Source organism: Anopheles stephensi, unplaced genomic scaffold, assembly GCF_013141755.1.
Source record: "Anopheles stephensi strain Indian unplaced genomic scaffold, UCI_ANSTEP_V1.0 ucontig7, whole genome shotgun sequence".
NCBI classification, from domain to species: Eukaryota; Metazoa; Arthropoda; class Insecta; order Diptera; family Culicidae; genus Anopheles; species Anopheles stephensi.
In genome coordinates this window covers 1-27,172 of record NW_023405438.1, presented here as the reverse complement: position 1 = coordinate 27,172, position 27,172 = coordinate 1, and the positions used below count along the sequence as shown (strand labels likewise).

Genomic DNA, 27,172 nt, shown 5'->3' with positions numbered 1-27,172 from the left:
CTCGTCAGTGGAAACCCATACGAACGGTCCGAACAGAACAGCAGTTCAAGCGGTTACGGCGGTTGAAAAAAAAACCCCTCCCGTTGCCAACACCATCCACAAATACCGGCCACTCGAAGGATGATGCTATGGTAGATGCGCTTTTTACCCTCCATCGGAATGGTGGGTGTTTCGGGTGGTCACATGCGCAGTGCGCGCCTGCTCGCCGGAGAAGAGGCAGAATGTGTCATCTGCCCGGAAACAATCGTGCTCCCCCGCTTTTCCAGCGGAAAACCCGCACGAAAACGGGAACGCTTCGCTGTTTACGCGGAGAAGCGCGCGTGGCCAACCGAAAGGTGTGCGTGTATATCAATATCAACAGAGCGCTCTTTTTCACCACGATGTTTTCCCGTTTTTTTCTACTCACCCCAACCCAAAACGGCCGTGTGGAAAAACGTCGTGACGTGAAGCTTTCGTGGTGATTTTCCTCCAACGGGGAGCAATCGGTCGTGGACAGTGCACTGGCGCGGACCGATTTTTCCCGTGCGAGCTTGCTCGAGAAAAACCTTTGGAATAAAACTTGGTTGCTGCACATATTTCATTCATGTGCTACGAAGAACGCAACGCCTTAGAGTACACGGACGAAGTACAAAAGTTTGTGGCGCATTTCGTAACGGTGTGTGGATAACGCTTCGTTTGGGAAGTGAGTGAGTTTTTTGGAGTGCAAAGCTAAAGAACAAACCCATCCATACGCACATTCCGTCACATATGGTTGGCGAAAAACGGTGCCATCGGTGCGGCAACAGTGGTATCGCGATAGTTGTGTGGCTTAAGGACGGCGTTCTTCCAGCGGCCCGAGCATAACATCCTGGCATCGGGTGGCATTGTGGCAACAAAAGGTCACAACAATAGGCAACAGATTACCCCGTTCCGGGCCGGGGGGTGGCTGTATTTTCTTTTTCATTGTTTGCTCGAACTGGAGCGGAAAATTCAGTCCCGAGCGCACACAACGCTACGTCTCGCTCGCGCTCTCCCGTGTGTGTGTGTGTGTGTGTGTGTGTGTGTGGTGCGTCGACCGCAGTTGCAATCGTCGTTTCGGTAAAGGACATTCCCAGCACGTCGGTTCACGGTGGTGCACCGTTTGCTGAAAACCCTCGCAGCGGGACGGACCGGGGGGCGAGTGGTGCAGGCGGCCACCATGGAGCTGATACGGAAGAAGATGAAACCCTACCAACCGTCGGAACAGCTGGTGGTGCGCGACAGCGTCAGCCTCAGCATGGACGAGGACCTGAGCGATGACGTGGAGGACGAGGTGTTCATACGGGACGGGCGCACCTGTCGCACGTACGAGGACCGGGGTGCGAAACGGCCCCTGATGGCACCGCGCCGCAAGTACGGCAAAGCAACAAGTGGCAATGGGAGCGCGGGTGGCAATGGGGTTGGCGGCGTGCGGTCGTCGAGCCCCATCCTGAAGAAGTATCGCCGCCGGAAGTGCTGGAAGTGTTGCGAACCGTTCTGCTACGGGCTGGCTGCGGTGACCGTGCTTATCGGTAAGTTGGTAGCAGCCACTGGCCAGTGGCGATATGCGGCGACAACTTACGACGCAAAAGAGTATGGCGTAGGATCAAAAAAGTAAAAAAAAAAATGGAAGCGAAACTTGAAGGGATAAACCGCAGCGGTGAACCTCGCGTGCGAAAGTAAAGGTGTCCATCGTGCGTGCCTGCTCTTTGGCGCAGTCGATGTGCCACCATATTCCACACACCGGTTGTTAGTTTTAATGAGTTTATGAATTATAGACACCCGCCGAGCGCACGAGGCGGACGATGATGACCTTTCTGTGCTGGCTTGTGGTCGGTTTGCGAATTTTTTGGATGAATTGATAAAGAAATGGCAAGTATCGGGTGGTCGGTGGCTGGCGAAGCAATAATTTGGCCGTCTTGTACGTTATGCCAGACGCAGTTGAACAGTACAAGAAGGTTTCTTTTTTCATTTAGTTTACTTTACCTTAATTATTTAAGTAGCGAGTATATATGTTTCACACGTGGTTCACAGCGGCTCAAGCTTTTGCTACTGATACGTGGTAATGCTTTGCAATGCCCTACTAACGTATGCATTAAAAATGGGCTTATTAAAAATAAGCTTATCTTGGCAATGAACTGCTACTCCGATTTGACCGCAGACTGATTGGATGATGGATGGTAGACTCCTAATTAAGGACTGCCCAACATATCTAGTATGGAGGTCCACTGTAGTGGGACGTTAGGAGTGAAGATAGGAAACATCACATCCCTTTTTCTTCTGATGCTTGTACATGGTACGGGGATCCGGCCGAGACATTGAGGTGAAAAACAAATATGACGTCAATATATCTGAGTGAGGGGTGAAATGAAGAACCCTTTTCGTTATCATCAAATACTAAGTAATGGTTCATGGTTGATCAAAAACGACAAACTGTATCAGAAAGATGTTGCCGCTAGGTTGCTCAGAATTAGCCCAACCTCGACTGATGCTGCCTCCATTGCTTCACGGTTTGGGCACTTTAGTCGAAGCACTCTCAAAATAGAGAGAGAGGCTCGGTTGTAAAGTCTAAATCAATTAATGTCACAAAGAGCTGGAACTCCTTCGTCGAAAGTAGAAGGTGGTTGTGCGAAAAATTCGTCGAACGTAGTTCGTTGAATCTAATAATGCAGTTGACGATGCATAGCGGAAGTACCTGGAGGGAGCGTCATCGCTTGAAAAGTTTTTAATTTCGTATGCAAACGATGAAGTTTAACACCACCTTAACGTATTCTTCGCAGGTCTTATAGTGTTGGCTGCACTGCTGCTGACGGCTTTCCCACAGCCACTGCAAAAGATCAAGATATGGTTTCACAAGGAGTCCGCCTTTAGCAGCGCCGTCATACGGGACAAGTTCAGCAGTTTAATGTACACCGCCGATGGTACAACGTACGGAGGTCCTGACGGACGCAACGGCACGCTTGAGGTGGTCCCCTGCACCCAGATAACGGTTCAAAACGTGTGGACACGTGTGATTGCTCGCGTAAACACTGAGAGTCCTCTGCGGAAGCTGGACGTGAATGGGGACGGTGTGGATGACATCATTGTTGGGTATGGGATCGACGAGATGGTCGACGAAGGAGTGCGAGATTACATCCCCCAGTGTACGTCGCGCAAGACGGGCATCACCGATCTGTGCGGTGGTGGCCTGTTGGCGTTGAACGGAATCGATGGTGAAACACTGTGGCAACGGTGGACATCGTTTACGATCTTCTCGCTAAAGTGTAACATCGACATCAACTCGGACGGTGGGAATGACTGTGTGGCAGCCGGGCGGGGCGGACTTATATTGGCGCTGGATGGACACAACGGCCGCATACTGTGGGAGCTGAAGGATTATTCGGACTTGGAAAGCTACGCAGAAATAAACATCGATCTGTACACGATCAATGTGGTGCGGGACTTGAACGGGGACGGTATATCGGACCTTATCGCGGTACACGTGGAAGAAACGCAACGAGCGCACGGTGGACACATCAAGCTAATTTCCGGCGCTACCGGAACCATCTTACGCAGCATTCCCACCCCGTACCGGGAGGAAATGTTTGTACCGATCCAGGAGTTACCGAGGGCGGATGGTTCGGATGTGTTTCTGGTGGTCACCGGTGGGCAGAATTCGCCCGGTGGCGTTTACGTACTGAAGCAGGAGAACCTCATGAAGTACCCGGGCGAAAGTGCATTCGAGCCGATCGTACGGCTAGAGTCGTCCGGATTTATGGTACCGGCCGTACTGTCCGACCTGAACGGAGACGGTACGGAGGACATTGTGGTCAGCTCGTTCAACTCGACCGTGTACGCGTTCGATGGGGTGAATCGTACGCAGCTGTGGTCCTACACGATCGCCGACTCGGAGAGCGTTAGCTCGATCGTCCCCGGACACTTCGACCATGACAATGTGACGGACTTTATGGTGAAGTACAATACGGGGCCAGGATTTCCGATTTACTACTACTCGCAAACGATGATCATCAACGGCACGAATGGGAAACCATTTTTGGACAGTTCGATCAAAGATTCTGGTGGTCCTAACGGGTTGCTCGGAGGCATAACTATCTCCCAAACCGGCGGAGGTGATCTGTTTCTACATTGGCAAACACAGTGCCGGAATCGTACGACAGACACAACGGAGGAGTATCAGTTCATACCCGGTAAGTACGATTGGTAGGAAAAAAACCGGCTGACGAGCGAGAGAAAAACTTACTTAAACTCCTCTTGTTTTTCCTGATGCAACTGCTTGCAGAAAGCGACGTTATCCAACAATCACGTGCGGACACGTGCGCGTTGCGTTACAACCAATCGTCAGTGCTTAAGCTGTACGCCATAACGCGTCACGTGGAGCCACCGGGTGCGGTCATATTTTCGTCCGATGACTTAACAATCCGGCTAAACGAAACGGGCACATCGGAGCAAGCGCAACCGAACTATGTGGCACCGATGAAACATCCGAAGATGAAGCTAAAGGGACGCAACGATGGTCAGAGCAGTGCAACGATGCGCAAAACTTCCGTCGAGGCGGCAGCCGTAGGACAACAGGCAACGAACCAGGCCGACGTCCGTATGGATAAAAAGTTATCGCCATCGCAACAGCCCAACCCGGTCCCGGTGGGAGTTGTAGTGGATAGTCCGGGTCAGGCGGCGGTTCTCGGCAACCGGCGCAAGGATCCCTTCCGCGGGCAGCAGCAATCCGCAGCAGCGGCACAATCGATCGACACCCTTGCGGAGGAAGAAGCGAAGCGGCAGGAGAAGATGGCGCTGAACAATGTGTACAAAAAGTACATCTACAATGCGAACGACCAGGAAGCGGTCGGGGATCTTGCCGGTCCGCTAGGTGCGATGGGTGACGAGGGTAGAGGTGGTGATGAACGAAAGCCGTACATCTATCTTCCCTACGATCAAATGGAGCAGGATGGCGTGAGTAATCAGATAATTGTGGGCAACATTAACATGGCGATTAATTCCAAACACTTCCAGCGCAATCCTTACTTGACGAATCAAATCCCACAGGGTCCGGTCGGTGGTTTGGACTATGACTATGGAACGTCACCGCTTGAGGAGGACGGACGACCAATTCCCGTACCGTACAAGCGTCCGCGCTATCGCTCCAACGGACGAGACGTTCGCAGCAAGTTTGGCGTTTTCGGTAAGTGTATATCAAAATCGTGTACTTGAAGACAAACTCACCTGCTTGGTTGTTGTTGTCCTCCAGACGACATAGAACTTCACGATCGTTCACTGGAGGAGCAGGTGTTCAACGAGTCCAATCCGAACTCGCAGATCGTGAAGAAAGTGTTGCTCAACGATGAGATAATGGACGATTTGAAGAACGCCGACCTGGGCACCAAGGGTTCTAAGGAGACACTATGGGATTTGGAGATGGAAAAGGAGGCTAAGGAAGCTATGAACGGTAAGGATTGGTGATAGGTTTGATAGAAGAAGAGAGTAACCGTAAAGTTGGCCTCCGGTTTTTGTGTTACGCTTTTTTAGATGTCAACGCTATGAACTATGAGTATAATAATAAGGCCCGACGTCAGGCAGGAACTACTGTCCCGGTCAAAACGACGACAAGCGCAACTCCATCAACCACCATCCCGGCATTGCTGCAGAAGCAGCCCTTGGTACTTCCAAACGAAAACATTCTTCCCTCGATCGCTTCGACCGGTGTATTGCTGAAATCGGTCACCAGCACGGGCGGCGGTACTACCACACCGACCACTTCCACCACACCAGCCACCCTTACCCCGTCAACGATCGACTACGTATTTGTGATGAACATCCGCGAATCGGAACAGTATCCACCACTGTTTCTCGATTCCGACCTCAGCTGCATACAGGAAAAGATGCAAGCCTACCGGACGTACCGTAACGAGGATATGGTTCAGCTGGAGAAAAAGTTCTTTGCCCAGTGTTTGAAGGCACGGTTGCCCAACTTCCTCACACCACAGTACCCTCGGTTCGAGACACAAATCATCGTCACGCGGGTGGAGATCGGATGTGGCTGCAGTGCCGATTTGAACCCGGCACGTGAAGTTTGCTCCAAGCTGCACAGCTACGAGCAGCAACGGTGGACCCAGTACATGGGCAATGATGGGCACGGTCGCTACTGAAACTGTGCCGGGGAGAAAGAACAGATTTTTTAAATGACTCTCTGTGACTCTCTCTCTCTATCTTTCTCTTCTCAACAAATGGAAGGCTGTTCCTGCTGTATTCTTCTTGTTGGAAGTATTATTGTGCCATTTTTTTACTTTACCAGTTTGTAATAATCTGTTGCGCAAAATTGTGGGCTGGGACACAGTTTTTTTTTTAATGCTGTTCATTGGTGACACAACTGACAAATTCAAAACCGTCGTACAAAAAAGAGGTGAATTGAGGTATAGTGTGCTGGGCGTAGATGAACGGACGGACAGTAAGCAGGATTTGAGCACACATTGGAAAGCTTCAAACATACTATTTTATCATCCTTTCCTCGGTGTAAAGTAGTGATGGGAATAACTACTCAGTAACGCGAATTAAATCAGAGCGAATGAGTTAGAATAGTGAGTCAAATCTTAAACTCACTCTGTAAGAGTTAAATCTCGAGGAATGATTTAACGCTCCGTGCCGATTAATCACTCGCTCACTGTGTTGTAAACTCTTATCTATCGAAGCGATATTTAACTCACGAGTGAGTAAAACGAAGTGAGTGAGTTAATACGAAGTGAATGAGTTAAAAAGCATTAAGTGAGTGGTTGGACGGCACGGAGAGTTCAATCATAAATGAGTTGAAATTTCTCTGAAGTGATGATTCAAATCATCTCATTCATTGCTGACTCAGTTTGCACATCACTAGTGTAAAGTAGGCTAGGCAAAAAGGGGTTTTTGCATGGTGTTTGAACCGAACTACCAACCATCATCACCATTAACTACTACTACTTGAGTGAACCGCAGATAGGACAATCCCCTTACGCAAAGTGAAGTGTTGATAAATCAGAGAAGAAAATTATATTAATGTACATTTAGAATAGCAACAGATTGAGGGAAGCCAACGGTAAGAGGGCCACTCCGATGAAGCTACTGTTTGGTGATTAGTGGCCAGCGCATACTTATGCATACTGATATCATACAATATCGATCAAAAGTATTATCAGATTAGATAAGATCAGCCAGAAGCATCAGTATGGAAGTGGAGGTTTGAAAAACGGAATATTTACAAGAATGGTATCGAGCAAATGGAAGCTACTAAACTATGTAACGAGAAAACAAGTGATTACCGATTGCAGGGGCATGTAGAGAACTTGAAGATATGTAAATATAGTGTGGAATGGAAAAGAGAATGGACTGCTCAAAATATTGGCCAAGCAAGGACCGCTTCTAATTGTAGGTAAGTACTATTTAAAATTAATTTTACGTTATTGTTTGTGTTTATTTAAACGAGTAACCAAAAAGAAAATCGGCAAACCACGGAAAAGAATCGGTTTCAGTTCATTCTTTACGGGGGTCTGGCCTTATTTTATCTTGCAAAGAAGAAACCTCCCTATCATGGGGACAACTCTATACCAGGAGGACGCAGAAAGTGTTGCTTGTGGAAGAGGGTTACTTTTTAACGACCTGAATAACGTCCTCATCGTTCATGATGTGCGAAATACCCACCCGTTGGGGAGAATATTTCGTCGAGGTGCCCCAAACGAGCGCATACTTGAACTGGGCCGCAAGCGTACGATGAATTGCGTGACACACGTGTTCCACCGTAACACCCTGCAATTAAAAAAACCACAAATTATTAATTCATCGCTTTGGAAACCCACCTTCTGGGCCGCTTCGGTTAAAACAACCGTTGAAATGTACTTACCCTTCGTAGAATTAGACCGTCGTCAAAGTCTGGCGGTGCACCCGGCTTTTTGGTGTACACCCGGATCAGCTGTAAATGTTCCCACAGCACCTCCAGCAGATAGTCCAGATTGAGATGCATGTTACAGCTGACCACGACCGAGTACGGTTGCCGGGCAAGCCGGTCCACCTCTTCGATCGAGATCTGATCGATCTTGTTGTACACGTAGATGCACGGCAAATAGATCCGATTCCCGGACACCACGTCGATGAACTCGTCCTCGGTACAATCCTCTCGGAACAGCACTTCCGCGTTAAAGATCTTGAACGAGTGCAGTATCGTTTGCACCATCTTTTCGTTGCAGCGCGTCAGTGGGCACGTCGCGTTAAAGCTTACGCCGCCACCCTTCTTAATCTTGAAGTAGATGTTCGGCTTTCGTTTGTTCAACCGCAACCCGACTGACTCCAGCTCGTACTCAAGCAGATCGCGGTGCACGTTCGGTTTCGTAGCGTCCAGCATCATCAGCACCAGATCGGCCGTGCGCGCCACGGCAATAACCTGCCGACCACGACCCTTGCCCTGCGCAGCACCTTCAATAATACCGGGCAAATCGAGCAGCTGTATGTTGGCCCCCTTGTACTCGATCACACCCGGGATGCAGGTGAGCGTGGTGAATTCGTAGTTCGCTGCCTCGCTCTCCGTTTTGGTCAGCGTCGACAGTAGCGTAGATTTACCGACCGATGGGAACCCGATCAGGGCAATGCGAGCGTCGCCCGACTTCAGTACATCGAACCCATCACCCTTTTCGCCCTTCTTCGACGGTTCCAGCAGCTGTGACCGGTACTTGGCTAGTTTCGCCTTCAGCAAACCCAGATGGTACTCGGTTGCTGGCGTAACAGAAACAACGGAGGATAGGGGTTACGGTTTTACCCAATAGCGTACGTAAACAGGCGTTGCTTACCTTTATTTTTCTGTGTTTTCGCAATCTCCTTCTCGATGTCCGAGATTTTTTCCAAGATACCCATGGTGAGGACGACGATGCTGCCGGGACCGGACGGGTTTTCTATCGAACCACAGATGCTATCGCAAAGCAGGCAGCGTTAGGCTGTAAGTTTCTACGGCACTTATTGCAAATAGGCCTAAATTTCAGCAAGGAAATGGTTTGATAAACGGGACAAATTATTTAGGTTCCTGCGTGGTTTTGCGTGGTGAAGGAACCTGCCGCAGCTCACGAAACGTCAGTCAAAACAAACGCTAGACACGGTTGGCCCATGTGCGAGTTGCGTATTAAAGTGTCATTCATCCGAGCGCCATGTTGAATTTTCGACTTGACAGTTACGGTAAAGCTTTGGGATTTTGAAATTTACAGTGCTGTACAAAGGAGCCTGTTATTTGCATAAATGTGATGACCGGTATGCAATAAATTTAAAGATTTAAAAAATATTAAGACTTAAAACGAAATAAAATGCATTCCTAAACAACCTCATTTCCTCCAAAATGTAATACAACGAAAATATCTCGTAATTAGTCATTGCATCCCAACTCAGTACAGGATATTATTGTTATGTAGTGAATTGAATACTTTTTTAATAAGAGAAAAGGCTATTCATTTGCATTTTGTACTTGAATAATTCGATCTTTAGAACACGGTTAATCTAGAAAAAGGTGAAAGAACAGCTCTTCTTAAGATTTATCATACAGCAGATCTGGCAAACGTTCTCTTGATTAATATTAGCTTCAAATTTGGTATATTTAGTTACTTGCTTACCTATCAGGCTCCGCATCCGATCTGCAGTGTTGCCTATTGACGTCATCACTTTATCTCAATTCATCCGCACCGTCTTTATCAATGTGGACAGTCTGAAAAGATTCTATGACCTGGTTCGTCCGGTGCCATTCTCATGACATGACAAAACCACCGAGCCTGGGTAATCTAAATCAGAGCAGTTTCCTCAGGCCATCAGCCAGTTTCCTCCAGTTCGATGTTTTGTGTCATCGGTTTGATCCATTTTGGTAAGCAGCTTCTACGTAGGAGAATCTCAGAACTAATGAATACCAAACCAGACAAACTACCACAAATCTTCCGGTTTGTTTGTTTGTCTTTGTTTTTTATTTTATTTATTATAGTACATAGTTTCAATCTCTTTACCACATCATTTTGAGCTTGCAGTTTCGCTTGCCAAAACTTTTCCCAAGCACAAACTTTCCACCATCCATCCCGCCTTTTGCACCTTCTTGAACGACCGTCGAACCCTTAAGCGTTAAGATGTATATATAACTAAGATTAAATCCTTTTTCCTTCTTTGTTTTTGCTATATTAATCTGTATATCTGTATGTACAAAACCGATAATTAACTTTGTTTCCTTGCTTGTTTGCTCGCTTGCTCGCTTGCTTATCTCTACCGTTGTGTCTTTCTGCCCTATGCTGTGTTGCCCGTTGATGACCGTGTGCCATGCTGCTTTGAGCAGCTGCAAGCATTCACGGCCTTTGCTTACTGATTGAGTTAAAGAAATGTGTATATGCTGAAGTATGTGAGTGACAAAAAAAAATCTCCCCTTGCTGACTCCGTATTTCGAAAAGGATTGTGTTAGTTCCATCGAAACATCGAATACACTGAATTCATCGCCCAATCGCGTTTACCACCATCAATTCAACTTTTGTCACTTGTTTGTTTGTTTTATTTAATTTTTACATCGAACAAAAGGCTCCATCCCCTCAAAAATAAAATCGAAATATTTACCAGGACACAAGGTTCTTCCATCCGTCACACGTGGACTGATGTTTGAACCCTTACGCTTAGATGGTTTGGTGGACATTTTTGAAGTGTTCTTGATTGAACTGGTTTTGTAGTGTGGTTCCGTGGTACCGCCATTATCATGCTCTTGCAAACGTATTATATTTACAGTTTTTTTTGTTTGTTTTGTATCTAGTTTTTTTTTTGTTTTTACTTTTCGTTCGTCTTTTGTTTTACTTTAATTGCCAATGTTGAGCCTTGCTTTTTGTTATCATGGTTTAATCGTTTTGTTGTTTGTTTAAACCACCTCTATTTATATCTTACGTATTACATTAAATCTGTGAAGTGGGTGTAAATTTAGTTATATTGAATTTGTATGGTTTTTGTTCGCTTCCGTTGACTTGGTTGATTTGGAGTGAATGAAGGTGGAAAAAACTTTTACTACATTTATGCATTGACCAGTACAGTAGTTTTGCAGTAGTAGTTCGCGTAGCCTTCGGTATTTTTAAATGTTCTCAAGGGTTCACGCTGTCGGTTTGCTTAATGTTTGAGCGTTTTCAGTAAAGTTAGTAACTCCCAAATTTTGGCTGCATCTTTTCGCTTCACTCCATTTTGTTCCCTTGCGCTTGAGTTTTTTTTTTTGTAGGTAGGGTGTCTAGAAAAATGGGATCTAAAATTAGCATAAATTAGTTATTAGTTAACTATAAACGATGGTTCTCGTTCATTTTTTCTGCTTCTATGTAATTAAAAATCTCTCATTTTCTATAACACTTCTTTTTCGCTCTACCTCGCATACTGGGTTTTGCTCTGCCGCCCTCCATAACGAACCTCACCGAACGGACTGCAATGTAATCACAAAAAGCCGATAATAGGAGACAGAGTGTAGTGTTACCAGGCCACCACTGTGGGGTTTGTTGGATGGATTATTGGTTTTGTGTTTTGGCTAACCGTTGCGCTAGGAATTCGAATTAAATCACCATTTGTGTAAGCTGTCGGTGTTAGCTTCTGTAAGTGTAAAAAGTATTTGGCCTTATTTAGTACCAGAGCAGAGTCTCTCTCTTGTTGTTTGGCGAACGTTCTTTGCTCTGTTGTTTGGGGCAATTTTTTGTTGCTTTACTTTATGCTATGCTTATGCTAGTGTAAGATGCACCACATTGGAACCCTCCTTCTGTGCAATCTGCTTTCCACCGCATCCAAAAATGTCACTACGTTTTCAGTTTGAGCAAATGTCTATGCAACCCGGACACACGCTTCGGTGCCGTTGGGTTAAGAATGGGAAATATCTGAGCAAAAAACCGAACGCCTAATAATCCTAATTCCTCTCCTAGCTCGCTAATTGATTTCTTACAAATTTTCCACATCCACTAGCACTTTCCTCTTTGTCTCAATATTTTCTAACGATCTGCATAGGAAGAACTTAGTTGGTAGTAGAAGTAGTAGTTGCGGAAACATTTTGTTACACTTGTTGTGTGCAAAAGCTAATAAACGTTACATATTGCTAGAATGGGATTAGGACGCAACAAAGATTGGCTGGAACAAGTACAAACTGGGGACAAACGGCCAGATTGCTACTCTTTTCTGCGTTTGCTCGCAGTTTGCTCGCAGTTTTGTTTAAATTCTATCGCAACGAGGCGCTAACAGGGGTTTGGCTCGATTTGCAAACACCACCAAAACAGGAACATCATCACCCCGATAGGAGTTTTACAATGTGATTCGGTTTAATTTTATGGAAGGAAAATTTCACTATCTACGCTGCAAATTGTGCTACATTGGTTGGTTGTGTGAAGTGTGAGGAAAAATGTGGAAAGAACGAAACAAAAGGAAAACAAAGGACTATGAATGCGGAGAAAATGATGTCATCCAAACTAAAGTATTTAAAAAGGGGGAAAAGGATTCAAATGAGTGAGAGAAAAAACAAACAAAATTAAACTACATAACGAAACTTGGGCTTGGTGTATTTACAATTAGATATTTAATTTTCCCGCCGTGAATATCGCCTGCCATTCACGGTTCGCAAAAATTGTTCCGTTTCCGATGGTTTTCGATGACACAGCATGGCCAATGTTGCATGTGCATCATGACGCACTGTTTACCCACTTTTCAGTCTACCATAGTACTAGGAGTCCCTTAAATCCTATCCATTTTTTCCGTATGTGTGTAATTTTGGGAAACATAACATTAAACAATCGTCACACGTCTTTTTTCTTCTCTAATTTGCCCTAAACCAACAGTGAAGAAGCCAAAAAACCTGCCGTTAACCGTAATTTTGTTTTGAATTACAATAAACGAAGCAGCTTAACAGTGGTTACCTAATAAACTCTGCCCTATCCGTGTATCCCACAGTAGCACAACTGGATCTGGGTTGACACTTTCCACTACTTAAAGCTACAAAACAAATTTAGGACATTAAGCAATTCGAAAAAATGATTTACATCTATCCCTTTCATTCGTATCATTTCACCGATTCGCATTTTTCCCCGATGTGTAGTATGCAATCGTTTAAAAAAGAACAGGTTTGCATAAATTTAGGCGCTGTGTTTAGGATGAGCTTTTGGATGGTTTTCAGTTCCAGCAAACAATTAGTTATCATGTACACATACACACACACACGATGGAGTATTATACAAAAACAAACAGGAAAAGTGTAACGGCTTGTTTTCCCTTTTAAATTTTCCCGCGTACAATCATACTAATAGCAGTCATTTTCCACCATCACTGAAGCGTATTGCATACATCTGTATGTATGTGGGGGGGATTCATCTGAAGACTACCTAAATGTGTTTGCAGGGAAAGTTTAAATTTTGCTGATGTTATCCCACCTGAATCCTCTGGGGATCTTCCGGAAAGAAGAAAATGAAATGAAGCTTTTTTTGCTATACTCGATGAGTATTTACCGGCGGGCTGTGGTTCATTCCCTGACCTTCTATAGTTATCTCTGTGAGTGTCTGTAGTTTGTTGTGCCTGTATCTAAGTTTAACTGTTAAGAATCTGCTCAAATTTGAATTATGATCCACTGAACTTTGTCTACTACCTATTAAATAATATATTGCACATGCACGACACTTTGACTTCGAATGACAAATGTCGCCAGCTCGTTTCCACCCAGACGGGCGTTGTTTTCCGGCTGGTGCGTTCGACTGCTTTTGCTGTAATGATTATGCTGCTGCTGCACCGGTAATATCTATTCTGCTGTAGTGACCCATCCATGTAGCGCCATTGGTTTTGATGTTGTTGTAAAATCACTTCTTGAGCGTGTTGGTTGGCTTGCTTTGCGTGTGGTACGTGGACCAACGAGTCTTTTGTTTTTTTTGGTATCTATTAGACATAATCGTTGGTGGCCGGTCGGGTGAGCGGTTCCTGTGCCTGTGGAGTGGAATGGTGGAGAAGATAAAAAGGGGAGATTAATACATTATTAAAAACAATTCCTTGCAATGAACGCTTAATAAATAATCTAAATAAATTGGAGAGCAAAAATATAATCAATAATAAATACAATTCTTAACATACATGCGGAACATTCAAAAATAAACTGTAAATAGCTAGAAGAACAACTCCTAGGAACGGAATGGAACACTTGGAAACAACAAACCGAAAGTGGTTTAACTGGTACGCCATGTGTTGCAGGACGACAGTTATAGTTTTTATACAGTTGCCTGAGCTTTTTTTTACGGCCGTTGCATGCAGTTTCGGTTTTAACCGTTTTAACCTTCAGAATGTTCGTTTGAAGGACGCGTGGCTTTTAGCAGGGTTTTACAAATTTTGTAAGCTGTCGTGACCTGCTTTTATTAAATATTTAACAGAATTTAAACAGAATACTCCCAAGAAAAATCTGACGAGATTAGCATTTAAAATTTAGGAACAAAAATTCATCCCGTCTTGGTAACTATATGATTTTGAATCACCCAGTAAATTTTGACTATACATCAAGACTCCTCGAAACAGATAACTTCAAGCAGTTACTTAAATGTCTCCAATGAAGTGATTGAAGTGGTGCAATAGTAGATACAGTTGTGGTGCCGGTCTTCACAAGGCAGGACCTATTGCAGTTAGTTCAACCGCAGAAAGCGTCTGCTGGCGTCCAGTCCATCAACTACTAATTTCTAGAGAATGCATAACGTTTTATAGAATACTTCGAAATTATTTTTCTGGGATGTCCCAAGATGTCTCCTTGGACTCCGATTTTAATTTAACTCTGACGCATTGGTCGAACTTTTATGTCGATGTAACATAATAGCTCATCAATAAAAATAGCTTCAACAAACCCATACATCAGTACAAAATTTTCCATACTAGGGTTCGGGAAATTCCTTCTATTCCATCTAATATTAATCAGAATTCGGAAAATCTTGTATCAAAATCTACCATATGGTAACCCTGGCTTGGAGCTTGAAATTACAGAGACAGAAAGAGAAAGTTAAACACACTAACTTTCGAGGACAAAACATGGAACCGAACTAGTACGCGTATCTAAACCTAAAAACTGAAGCGTTATAAATGGTCCACCGTAAATGGAACCGAGAGAGAGAGGCATAGAAAAAAAAATACATTTGCAAAAGTAACATGCAAAACATATAATAATACAAAAAAAGTAATAAATACATCAACCTAACTAAACGTACTACACACCGACACCGGTGCATGCATTTTCTGAACCGAAACATGCCGACGATAAAAAGAAAAACTAGCAAGACAATGCTATACTGCAGTTTTTCCAACGAACGACAACGAACAGAACCAGGCTTCGATTGTACCCCGGCGGCCTTACCTTCCGCGTGTGCGGGTCGTAAACGTTCAAACAACCATCTCGCATTCTCGCGCGTTGTTTTCGTTTGTACATTTTATGATTCGAAAGTTGCGTTGGTCTGTCGGTCGGTTGGGGTTTTCCTCAGTGGCCCACGGTGACGATGGCCATTTGATGATGGGTGGTGCACAGTTATGACGCTTCGTGGCGTGTGAGTGTAGAACTAATGTGCTTCATTGCGCGCGCTTTTGAGTGTGTGTGTGTGTGGACGGTGAAAAGCGTTGATGAAGGACACGTTTGCTGCGGTTTTTAGTACAAGTACGTAGTGCGCTCTTTGGAGGGTGGATGGATGGGATGTTCGAAACCACGTCCGGTGGATGCACCGCCACGCTGATGAGATGCGCTGACGATACGATTTTTGCAGAGCTTCTGAAGCTTGAAGGTGTGTTGCATTTTCCTTCACTCTCTCTCTTTTCACACGCTTTTCCGATGGCCCTTTGTATGGCTGCCGGTTGCTTATCTTTGCATTATCTCCCTACTCCGTGTGTCAGACACAGACGCACACGCACACACATAATACAAAACACCACCACCACCTCCACCCTACGACAGAACTTTAATTTTCAGCTAAGCTACTTTGGCAAACACTTCAAGTGCGGTAGTGAAATGTATTTATCTAGGGTTTTTTTGAATTTTTTGTTGTATTGTAACCCAACGGGGACACGGTTAGATAATGTTAATCGAATTCGGGTTGGAAGGTTTTTTTGGCAAAAGGATCGTTAATCGAATCAGTTTTTGGTTTTGGTTTTTGGCAAATCATTTCGGGGAAGGATATGGAAGGCAATCACGATGTAAACGACCATGAGATTACATACATTAGCGTAGTAGTGCGCGCGCGAGAGAGAGAGAGAGCAAGAGTGTGGAAGAAAGAAGTTTGGAGAAAGAGAAGAAAGAGAGCAAATGTTGTTGAATCAAAACCCGGAATATGTAGTAGTGTACAGGGAGTCCGTCACGTTTTAGCATTTTAGACCACGAAGAAAAGGGGGTTAGGGCATGCTTCAAGATGCTGACCGGCGTTCACCTTCATGTCCCTTTTTGCTTTTGATGTTAAGTAATTCCTGCTCGTTGGATGCCTTTATATCTGCGTCGGGCGAAGGAATATGAATTTCTGATTGAAATGAACAATTTTATATAAAATTCTGCTCATCTTGATTTCTTTTTGGGTGGATGAATTGGATGCTAAGATGTACCGAGATTAATATCCAGCTCTGGATGCAGTCAGGATCTCTCATGAGTTTAAACGAAATCTGCAGCACGTCCTCTAGTCTTTTGCTCTTCCCTGATGGACATAAGTGCAAGGACTTTGAAAATAACTTATTTACTATGGACGTTGTTCAAAAACCTTGCTTAATTTCTGGATTAAAATCTGATTGACAAACACTGCTTTTTGAGGTGATAATTTCAATAATTCGAATTTATCTTCATTTAAGTTCACAAACCATAAAGTCTTCAGCTAAAAGTTAAGCCTTTTGATCTGGAAATGCTATTTGCAACCTATTCATATTCATTAAAAAAAAAAACAATTTTGAAGTCATCATAACACCGGGCATTGTCATATTAAAACAAATCCTTTTCCAACCCCCGGACATTCTCGGAAAATTGTGTAAACGTATCATTTAGCGGATTCCCCGGTAAAATGTATCAACTGTAAGTTCTCGCAGCTGAGCACCGGTACCTGTTGCACATGGTAATGGTATTTGGTGCTTAAAGTAACACCTCTATTGTGCTGGTTTCAATCAGAAAGTTTAATCTGCCATTGACATTCGACCATGTCCTATTTTAAAATTGAGCTTTTTCTTGTAATCTCATGCGAACTTTGTTGTGGTGTTTAGGGGAGCGAGGCTAAGTTCCACGAATGAAAGTTATTAGCCTGCCTTAAATGCCATGCAATGTCATGCATGACTTTTGCGTTCCTCCATGCTAGTTTTTTGGAGTTATAAAGGAACGAATGGAATTCCGATGAGTTTATTATAGGATTTAGGCCCGTTTCTGAAACAGTTAGGGTCCTTTCGAAGCTCTTCATGACGGCCACCTCAGCACCACGTAAAGATCCGCTCCTGGAGCGCCAAGGTCAGAATCACACTTATCGCCCTAGAAATGTTCAAATAATTATGCTTGACCTGTAAGCAAACTATTGCACAGATTAGTCCCAAAAAGAGGGCTCAGTGTTTATACCAATATCTACCAGCAGTGTACTTTTGTTTGTAATTTGTTCCTCAACCCACGCTGCCTAATCTACAGTTAAATCTGATGCTGCACCAAAAAAAAAGAATGGCTGAGCTTTCACATCACGCTCGACTTTTGTTGCTCAGAATCGTATCTGTTCGAAGGTCTGTTGTGTGAAGGGAATCGCCCTTTTTTCCATCTCAATTCCATGAGCATTCGCTCTCTCTCTCTCTTTTCCTCTATTTTCCAGCATCAGAAATAAGCGTAGAAAGCACTGAAAAATGGATGTCGGGACGGGTAGATAGTTTTTAATCCTTTCTTAGTGCCCAGCTCCCACCATCACAAACAGTCCTGCCACCCCCCCCCCCCCCCCCCCATCCCTCTCCGGTTTTGAGTGCATTTTGTGCGAATAAGGAAATAAAACCGTACAATGCACAAAAACACAGCCAGCCCAGCCAGATTCCCGTGGGGCTGGCCGGGCGTCTTTTGCCAGCAAAATCAGCTTAGCTCACTCACAGCTGCTCTTGCTGCCTGAATCCTGGCAAAAGGCGCATTAGAAGCCACTTTAGACGTCCGAATAGCGGGACTCACAGCAGTGCAGAAATCCTTCAGCACATAAAGAAGCACACACAAATGCATTCTGAAGTCAAGCTTTCCGTTTTCATGCTTCTAATTTTCTTCTCCCCTCCCGCATTCGGTATCCGGTCCGATTTGAGTGGAAGGGCGTGAAGAATTCTGGACGAGGCCAACATGCGAATTCGCTGCCAGCAAGTCATGCAAGTCAAGTCCCTGGTGCCTTCGCCGCTGTTTGCCATCCGGATATAAATAGAAAGTGGAAAAGCGTTTCGTGAATCGCGAGACCTGTCCACATTTGTACATGTACTGGCCGGGAGGTGCAACGGACAGATTTTTAGCCCAGACTCAACATTACCTCCGGGTGACACTATTCGGATCCGCGGAAAAACACAAAAGAAAACTGTAGAAAAAAATTTACGAGGAGATACTGAAGCTTCCAGACGAAAACACTCCAACAGAGTGTGAGGGTGAGGTTTTCTGTTTTGCAAATCACAAATCAGGCTCCAACACCTGCCGGTCGCCTTCTTTTTTCCATGTGTTTCTTCCTTCATTATTTACCTGTTTTGTTGCACACGTTTCGCTGCAACTTTTTTCACAGAAAGATGGCTCACGTTATAGTACTTTGGAGCGGACTGAATCGTGGGACGACGTAATGGGAAGTGTGTCAATTTATACTTGATGCCACCTAACGATAGCTACTGTGCTTCAAATGCAAAGTTTCCCACCTAATTGACCGAAGTGCGAAGCATAGTTCTAATCATGTTCGCAAAACAAGAAAAAAAAAAACAATCCAAACAGCAACACCCTCCGAAAACAAAACCCAAAATAAATGAAAGCGTCCAAAAAGTTGGTCCGTAGAATGCTCGGAGTGACTGTTTGCTTAAAACTTATATCTCGTCGGTTAGCTTATTTTATTATCCATCTGTGCGCCTCCACGGCTGTGAATAATTCATGTCGGTCCAGCAGGGCGAGGACAGCATCTAGGATGCGGAACACACACACACACACACGCACAGGAACGAACGGAATAAAAAAGAACTAATACCATGCTCCACAACACCACACACTGTCACAACTTAAACTCAAACACAGTGAGGGCAGAATCGGTAAGAGTTGGGGATATAAAAGTTTGGAGTCCATAGCCTGAAACGTTGTACCGCATACAACGTATACGGATGGTCTTTTTTTAACTATGTTATTGTTGTTGTTGTTGTTGTTGTTCGATGGACTTTTCCCTGTGAACCCAGGAAGCTGGAATACTGGAAGGTGGGGGTGGGCACTTTCGACACGACACTGACCCCAAACACTTATTCACCCCCAAGTGGTTCCTTACGGTGTCGCTTTTCACACAAAGCAGATTCTAGACTCTAAATCGAATGAATGAGTGTGTGTGTGTGCGGGTTGTTGGGTTGGGTACCGGTATGGCCCGACCGTATGGTTTGCGGGACACACCACACGTTAGGAAAAAGCCCGGCGAAAACCCGTGACTGCCCCTAATGTTTACTCTAGGTATGACGGTTGATCAAAAAAAACGTGGCAAATGAATATACAGCAGCGAGGCAAAAGCTTTGTGCAAACAAAAAACTTTTAGTTAGTGTTTTAGTTATGTCCTTCTGTGTACCTCCTCATCACAACGACCTAGTACCACGTGGTTCTGCACGACCGAACCAAGCACCAAGGATTTAATCAGGTTAATATCTGCTCATATTCACCCATATGCTTGGATCCAGCAGCAGTAGATGCCCTGCCATTTTTTTGTTTTGCCCATCCCAGCTACAACAACTCTTTTGGGGACGAATGAAATGAAATTTTAAAGTGGGTTTTTGCACCCTTTTCCTGCTCACTTTACAGAAAGAGTTTATGAGCCGTATGAGCCGCACATGCGAGCTCACCCTGAAGACTCGCCGCCGACGAGACAATGTGACCGGGCGAACCGGAGGATTTAATTAGAGCAGTTTTTTTTTGGGGCGTTTCTAGCATATTAACCGTTCCTTAGCAAACACTTCACTTATCTCTGAGCCAATGGAAAAAAGATTAACCCCCGAACCCGTGAGGACACGCAGCAGACACGTTATGATTTATGATAACGCTTTTTTCTTTGTGTGTATGTGTGGATAAAATGTTGAATGACCGATCTTGAATGATACTTTACATAAATATCTGAACCGTTACTAAGCATCTTCCGAAGAGTGTGGGGCGTCGTTAAAGGACCATGACTCGACTAACACTCATCGTCATCGTGGCGCTTGGTACGAGATCGAAACATCGAGATCGATCCAAGCCTGTTCATAAATCGTTTCTACCTTTAATACTTGTTCCTTCTAGCAAGATTACTAGAATTGTCTAGCCTTGTGCTGTCCACTTCTAACAGTCCACTGTACCTTTGCCCAATAATAAATGTCCCGGACGGCTTCCTTCTGGCCAGTCGGAACGCTTTCCATTTATCCTATTCCATTATCCACCACCACACTAATTTGCTCGATTTGTAATCCTTCTTCGTTAGGTGTTCCCATTTCCATCTTCTCCATTCTCGCTCTACATCGGCGCACACAGCACACGGACCACAGCGCCGGACTCCACCGATCCATTCCCTCGAAGTGTTTTGCTTTTACAAAAATTACGACCCACTCGCTACTCGTGACACCGGTGAGATAGTTTGCGCTAACGTTTAACCTAATGCCTTGTGCTGTGTTGTCCCTTTTTTTCTCTCGATCCCCCTCTCACCGACGATCGAGGATATCCGTTTTATTAAATCGCAGGTGATTTGCACAGACGGGGACACGGCTCACCTTTCGCCACCATTTTCCCGCCAGTAGCCGAACGGATCACCTTATCTAATGCAGACGGTGTAGTCGCGGGCTAGCGCTCTTACCTCTTCGCCAACGGTGCTCGGGTACATGCGGCTCTGCATGTTCTTCTCCAGGCTGAACTGGTCCTCGGTAGTTTTTCGGTACACCGGATTGTCGAAGTTCATCGTGGTCGAGCGTGCGTGATTGTAGTAGCGATATAAACAGAGCACAATCTAGCCAAAACAGAACGAAGAAAATGGGTAAGAAAATAAATAGTTATCCAGTAGCCTTATCTGATTATTGAAAGAAAATTTCTAAGGTTTGATTTTTGAAAGCATTGCTGCGGAGGGGCCGGTAGAAAATAATTAAATGGAATTTTAAACGAACGGTTGCAAAAGAGGGGATGCGAAACAGATAACTAAGAAAATTGAACTCATTACATTGAAATTGAAAATTTTCCATCAACGAGAAAAAGTTGAGAAAATAGTTTTACAAAAGATATAAAAAGAAAAAAAAACTCAGGAATAAAACGTCCGGTAATGGGTACTAGCCGCTTGAAGCTTTGTTAGGGAAACCAAATTCACTTACCGATCCGACGAGGAAGGCCAACGCAAACAGGATGCATATAGCGATTACGCCGACCTTACCGGAGTCATCCTCGACCACGCCCGGATGGATGAGCGTTCCGTCGGTGCCATTTCGCATCGTCGCTGGTTATAAATATCCATTTATTAGCGGGCCAGGTGGGCAGCAGTGGGAAGAAATGTCCAAGAGAAGAGAAAAGAAAATGGAAAATGTTAGAAATGTCTTGATTAAAACCGCGCGAGTGCACAGCGTTTGGGACGGAATGGTATCGGTAGGGTCGATGGTGTGATAAACCCAACGTGGACCCACAAGCGTCCTGATGGACGGTCGGTTGTTAGAACAATTACAGACAACACTACCCGCACTACCCATCATCCCCGGCAGCTGGGAACGCCCATTCGCTTTGAGGGGACGTCAGCTAGCGAGCGTCAAGCTAACCAAGGTCCGGGTTCGGTACGATATAATAATAACTACAAAAGGACCCAGGTTACGGAACGCGTATCACATGAAGGACAACAACAGGAAGCAACCAACACCAGGAAGTTAGTGAAGTCGGTGGAATCTTATACCCCGTCCACGAAAGGACCACGGGAACAGCACACAAAAAGGGCGAACGAGCGACAGGCTGGCAAAGAATGTGGGAATGCATTTGGCCACGTTTGGAGCGCGGCGAACGTGGTAATGAATTGCGTGAGGAACAGCGTAATGGTCGTGAGATGGTTGTGTGGGGTATGATTATTGGACGGTTTCGCCTGGCGAGAATTCTTAAGTGTCTTCTAAGAACACATCTGCCCCCATTCGGTGAACGGACGGACGAAGCGGAAGAAAAACCCGGTGTGTTGTTCGCCACCGTCGTTTCGCGTTCCGGGCGCACGGTTGCATTATATCCCTGTCGGCGCGACGTGCGGCAATCCAAAAGGAAACATATTAAAAGTGGCATAAATAACGACACAGTAATGGAAACCATTAGCGCCACGGGTCAGAGTGTAAAAATACGGGGCAGACCAAAACTCGACGATAGCGGTGGCATAGAGCTCCTTTAAGACCGCAAGGGAAGTAATAGTGCCGGTGGTTAGGATAAAATGTTAATAACTAAAGACGGAGCACCGTGCTATAGAGCAACATTGGCTACACGGTGGTTTTGTTTTAGCCGGGAGCAGGAATAGCAGTAGGAAGGAAATGCGTTGCGTTTGCCCTACCGACGTCTATATAGATCATAATTAGGTTCAATTAGTGGAGAGAAATATTTTTTAATTTTAATCCAACTTTTTCCCATCCCATTTTTGTTGGAGTGAGAGAAGTGCTGATGGTGGACTGGTGGTTGTCTGGCTGGACTACCCAATGGTACACATTAATCATTGTCTTATTAATTCCGGTACGATGAGTTCTGGTTCGGTGGGACGAGAAAAGAGAGTTGTATTTCTTACACTAATTTTAATGAAACTTTTATGATACCATTTGTGGTTAATGGAGAATAGGTGGAGAATTTCAATCAGGTACAACAGTGGAGAGGCTCGAAGAAGCGACAAGACGCCATGTTGTCTGGAATTTTTGGCGCGGCGAATTGTTTAAATAATGCGAAATGGTACTGTAATTTGCTTAATTAGGTCCTGTCATCTGTTATATATGCAATGACGAAGGAGGATATAGGCAGACTGCTTGTGCCGACTCCTGTCTAGCCGTACTTTGACGTTTCACCGCGCCAGTTACAAGAAATGTGCAACTTTCTCTGCAACACCGAAACACACCAATATAAAGATCGTCCAAACTTCTACGATGAAAGATATGCCAACTATTTAAAGCATTTGTAAAACATTTTTGCCCTTAAATGCTTGCCTCCCATGGTTTTCGATCGTTCTTCTCCGATTCTGTGAACGGAATGAAATATCAGCTGATAGGCTGCCATGCTGATGGCGGAGAGGAATGAAATTCAAACCAAACTGACAAAGTGATAGATGAATTGGTATTTCCTGCGGCTTTACAACCACCACGATTCACATCAAAAGCCGTACAGGCGGTACAGGCGCACCAATGCCACCGACCGGCAACACACGCCGTATGTTATTTGAGGATTTTAATTAAAATCGAAATGGACCCAATCCTAATGCGCGAGGGGAGAGTGTGCACTTCCTCGAAGTTCTTTGCCAGGCACCTCAGGGTATCCATCTCTCCGATTTTGTCGTATCTTACTTTGGTAAAAATCATTAGTGGATAAGTGTAACAGAGATCATTGTTGGTGAAGGGAATCGTTTCTCTCGCCGCACGACGATGTCACAAAGAACGAAGCACACAATGAATTATTATTGCCACACAGTAGGAAATTTGGGAATGATTTTGGCGTCCAATTTTCATGAAAAGAAACACACTCTGAAGATCTAGGTAAGGATCATTATTATGTTCTTCCACGCTGTACAGCGATAACGAGAAGGTCACCAGGATACACCCCGGTGACGGCATATTTAGTGGTCCGGGCTTACTCCAAACACAGGCCAACCAACGTCAGTGGACTGTGGTAAAAATTAAAAATTGGAAAACCGGACATTCACCGCACACAGCGAGAGGTGAAGCGCTGTGAAACTTCCGCCACGTTAACCGGCACGAGACATCAACCAAAAATTGGATGTCTCATTCTGCAACCATCAATAATGGCGAAATGATTCCGTTTAAGCTCGTCTTCGGCTTTTTCCATGCGCCAAACTACTGCTCGCTTGCAGGAAAAAGCAAGCGAGCTTACAAAAAAGATTCAAAAATCCAAAAGCAATTCTACGCATGAAAAAACTTTCACGGCATTATTTTGGAGAATTGACCTACGGCGGTGGATATTACCGTCACACCGGCATCAACGCTTTTTCCGAAGCGTTTCGATACGCCTGATCGGTTCCTTTTGGGCGAAAATATAGCCCGTGCCCGGGCAGCAAATGTGCCAATTTCAGCCATTTAGTTGCCGTTGGTGCGTATTTATTCGCTCACCGTTTTGGGGTGGGCAGCGGACCTCGCGGCAACCGCTGAATTCATTCACACCGACGGTTGAGGCCGGGTGTAATGTTTCTTGGGAAAGTAAACTTGACTAACAAATTATTTCGTTCAACCGTAAGCTTGACGAAAATCGTGAGATGAGGAGAAAAAAAAACAAAGAAAAAGCACACCAAAAAAACACACACAGCAACTCGATGAGCGAATGCTAAGCACTGCCGTGGGGACTTTGCCCTGTTGTTGCCGCCATCAATCTTGCGCGTGGCTAATGTACGCCACCGCACAGTAGTAAATAGCAATATCCATAATGATGATTACAACTCTTGGCCATATTTGCGACATAATTTCCTGGTTGTCGTGGCCGTAAAATAAGCTGGCAATTAGGTGTGTACAAGGGAGCTGCTACTCGGCGCTCTGTTTATTCTCTTTCCGTGGAAAAGCTTGATGGCAAAGCTCCTTTCACGGGGAAAGCGTACTTTTCACGCGGTGGCGATCTAGATAATATCTTATTGGGTAACTCCATTTAGAGCAAGCAAGAGGGGTACAGCAACGATGTACCAAGTAGATGTGGAAAGCTCATCTCCATCGGGCCAGAAAAGAGCTTCTCGTCGAGAGCATTGAACATGCAGCAGGGCAACAACATTATACATTCTTTTCAATGAGTATGCTTCCGGTAGCTATTGCACCAGCTTTGTAACGTTTTTTTTTTGCTCCACCCGTCAGACGATGCAGTTGAACCAAACAGATTCACTTCCGCCGGTTGTTAAGGAAGGATGCAACAGCAAACTGAATGGAAAAAATGATCCTTCGGGAATGCTTCTGAGGTTGCATTCCGTTTGGGTGGAAGTTGGAGATGGATGTAGAAAGCGCACTGTGAAACTACCGATAGAGAAGGGAATGAAATGAGATTGCTTTAAAAAATATATGTTCAACATACAGTGACGGATATAAAAAATAAGACCACCGAATATTATAAAAATTAAAAATTATGCTTATGGAGCAAAATTCAACGAGTCGAGCGGTTTTTTTAAAGATAGTTAAATATCTCTAAAAACCGGAGATAGTATTAAGTAAATTAGAAAATTGAATCTAAATACCATTTTGTCAATTTTATGAAAAGATTGCAAAAAAAATCTTAAGCAATAGGGTCTCATTTAGTTTTATGATCTCCTCCCTAATTCCGGTTATTTCCTCTTCAAAGTTCTGAAATGAAACAGAGGCTAGTTTCTTTTTCTTTTTAATTCTAGAGCTTTGAGAGGTCTTAGCTTGCTTTTTGGGCTTCCTTAACATGATACATGATACGTAACTGAATCCTAAAAATTAACGATCGGGACGGGATTCATTACCCAATCCTGTCGTGTGAGGAATATCGACCGTATTTTGTTGGTTATTTTGTAGTTATGTAGTTGTTTTACGATAAAAATTGTTTAATCGTAAGTTTAATTTTGTTTTTGTTTTTTCTTACTCAATTATTCGGTAAAATCTAAACAAAACATAAAATTAACACGGTCCAGATGTTGCTGGAGCTTTCCTATACTTTGCAAGCGATATAGCTAATAGAAGTATTGAAAATAGTAGTTAAAAAAAATCATAAGTATGATCTTACTGTTTTGTCCATCACTGTAGCGCACACACCGCACTCGGGCGCTTCTTGAAACATAAACAAACAAAAAGGGCTATTTTAAGGAACGTTTAACGTTTAGGGCGGCAGCGTTCCCTTCACATAAATGGTGAGAGATTTACACCATAGTTTTCCACCGAAACACTCTCAAAACAAGATGCCTTCCTAACGCCCAAAACTCGGTGGTTTGCCTCTTAAAGATGTATCAACACGTTTTCATTGCTGTGATGGAGGAAATAAATCACGAGAGCGGAAAACTAAATAAAAAAACCTCCTCAACACACACACACACACACACACAAAACACACATTCATTTCAACGATCGGAAAAAAGGGCCCTTCGATTATAAAAGTTTTTCCCCGAGTGATCGGTTCTACCTTTGCCCCGGCCAGGTAGATGGATGCCTGCATTATGTATGCAAAAGGCGCACATCGTTCCTGGTCGCTCGCCCTTACAGGTTTCGCCAAATCGTTGCCGTAAAAGTTACATCAAAAAGTTATGCTTCCCTCGTACCTCGATCAAATTTCCTCCCCTCGAACGAAGCGAAAAACGAAAAAAAAACTGCGGGCTGAACGATTTTAACGATGGGCCGTAGATCAAATTCGTCGTCGGCACAATCACGGCAATCATCGCGGCAAATCGGTAGCCCGGTTGCCATTTATTTTACCCGACCGGGTGGTGGTGGTGGTGGTTCAACATTTTTGCCAATTGGCCTCCTTTCAAAAAGTTGCATTCAACAGAGACAAGATTACCGGCTAGAGGGAAAAGCGAAAAAAAAAAAAAAAAACCACACAAGGCGGCGCATACTGGGGGTGGCTAGTTTTCTCGCCCCATTTTGTAGGTAGTAAAATTGCTCTCGCTTAAAAAGTCAAACTTCCGTTCAAACCGGAAAAGGTAAAAATGCTCCAAACAGTAGGTTGGAAAAGTAGTACTAGAAGGGAGAGAGGGAGGGAAAAAGAAGGGAAGCAAACTGCTTTTTCGGTATATTTTTACCGCCTAACAGGATGCACACAACCATGGCACACACGTCCGCCGATAGATGGCTCAGGAAAATTCGGACGAACTGAATTGTGTTGCTTCCGATT

The 27,172-nt window shown here is 44.5% G+C and overlaps 3 protein-coding genes across 4 annotated transcripts; 1 reads left to right on the top strand and 2 right to left on the bottom strand.

The window, feature by feature from the left end:
• The first annotated feature begins 68 nt into the window (after positions 1-68).
• On the top strand, positions 69-7,346 carry LOC118517213. Its single transcript, XM_036063191.1, has 6 exons — positions 69-1,529; positions 2,778-4,184; positions 4,277-4,947; positions 5,008-5,176; positions 5,243-5,440; positions 5,521-7,346. The coding sequence occupies exons 1-6, from the start codon at positions 1,178-1,180 to the stop codon at positions 6,138-6,140; spliced, it is 3,417 nt and encodes a 1,138-aa protein (XP_035919084.1). The 5' UTR covers positions 69-1,177; the 3' UTR covers positions 6,141-7,346.
• A 64-nt stretch (positions 7,347-7,410) lies between these two features.
• Positions 7,411-9,093, bottom strand: LOC118517217 (developmentally-regulated GTP-binding protein 2-like). The gene is made up of 3 exons (XM_036063199.1): positions 8,802-9,093; positions 7,862-8,727; positions 7,411-7,767 (listed from the first exon to the last, which is right to left on the bottom strand). The coding sequence occupies exons 1-3, from the start codon at positions 8,863-8,865 to the stop codon at positions 7,606-7,608; spliced, it is 1,092 nt and encodes a 363-aa protein (XP_035919092.1). The 5' UTR covers positions 8,866-9,093; the 3' UTR covers positions 7,411-7,605.
• A 1,678-nt stretch (positions 9,094-10,771) lies between these two features.
• On the bottom strand, positions 10,772-21,654 carry LOC118517212 (low-density lipoprotein receptor-like). 2 transcript variants are annotated; one of them, XR_004908272.1, is made up of 4 exons: positions 21,496-21,654; positions 20,991-21,140; positions 15,341-15,992; positions 10,772-13,938 (listed from the first exon to the last, which is right to left on the bottom strand). XR_004908272.1 is itself a non-coding variant. In XM_036063190.1 (3 exons), the coding sequence occupies exons 1-3, from the start codon at positions 21,610-21,612 to the stop codon at positions 13,894-13,896; spliced, it is 312 nt and encodes a 103-aa protein (XP_035919083.1). In that variant the 5' UTR covers positions 21,613-21,654; the 3' UTR covers positions 12,499-13,893. The 2 variants fall into 2 exon arrangements, 1 of the variants encoding a protein (XP_035919083.1); XM_036063190.1 differs by lacking the exon at positions 15,341-15,992 and having other exon boundaries at positions 12,499-13,938.
• Between the last annotated feature and the right edge of the window lie 5,518 nt (positions 21,655-27,172).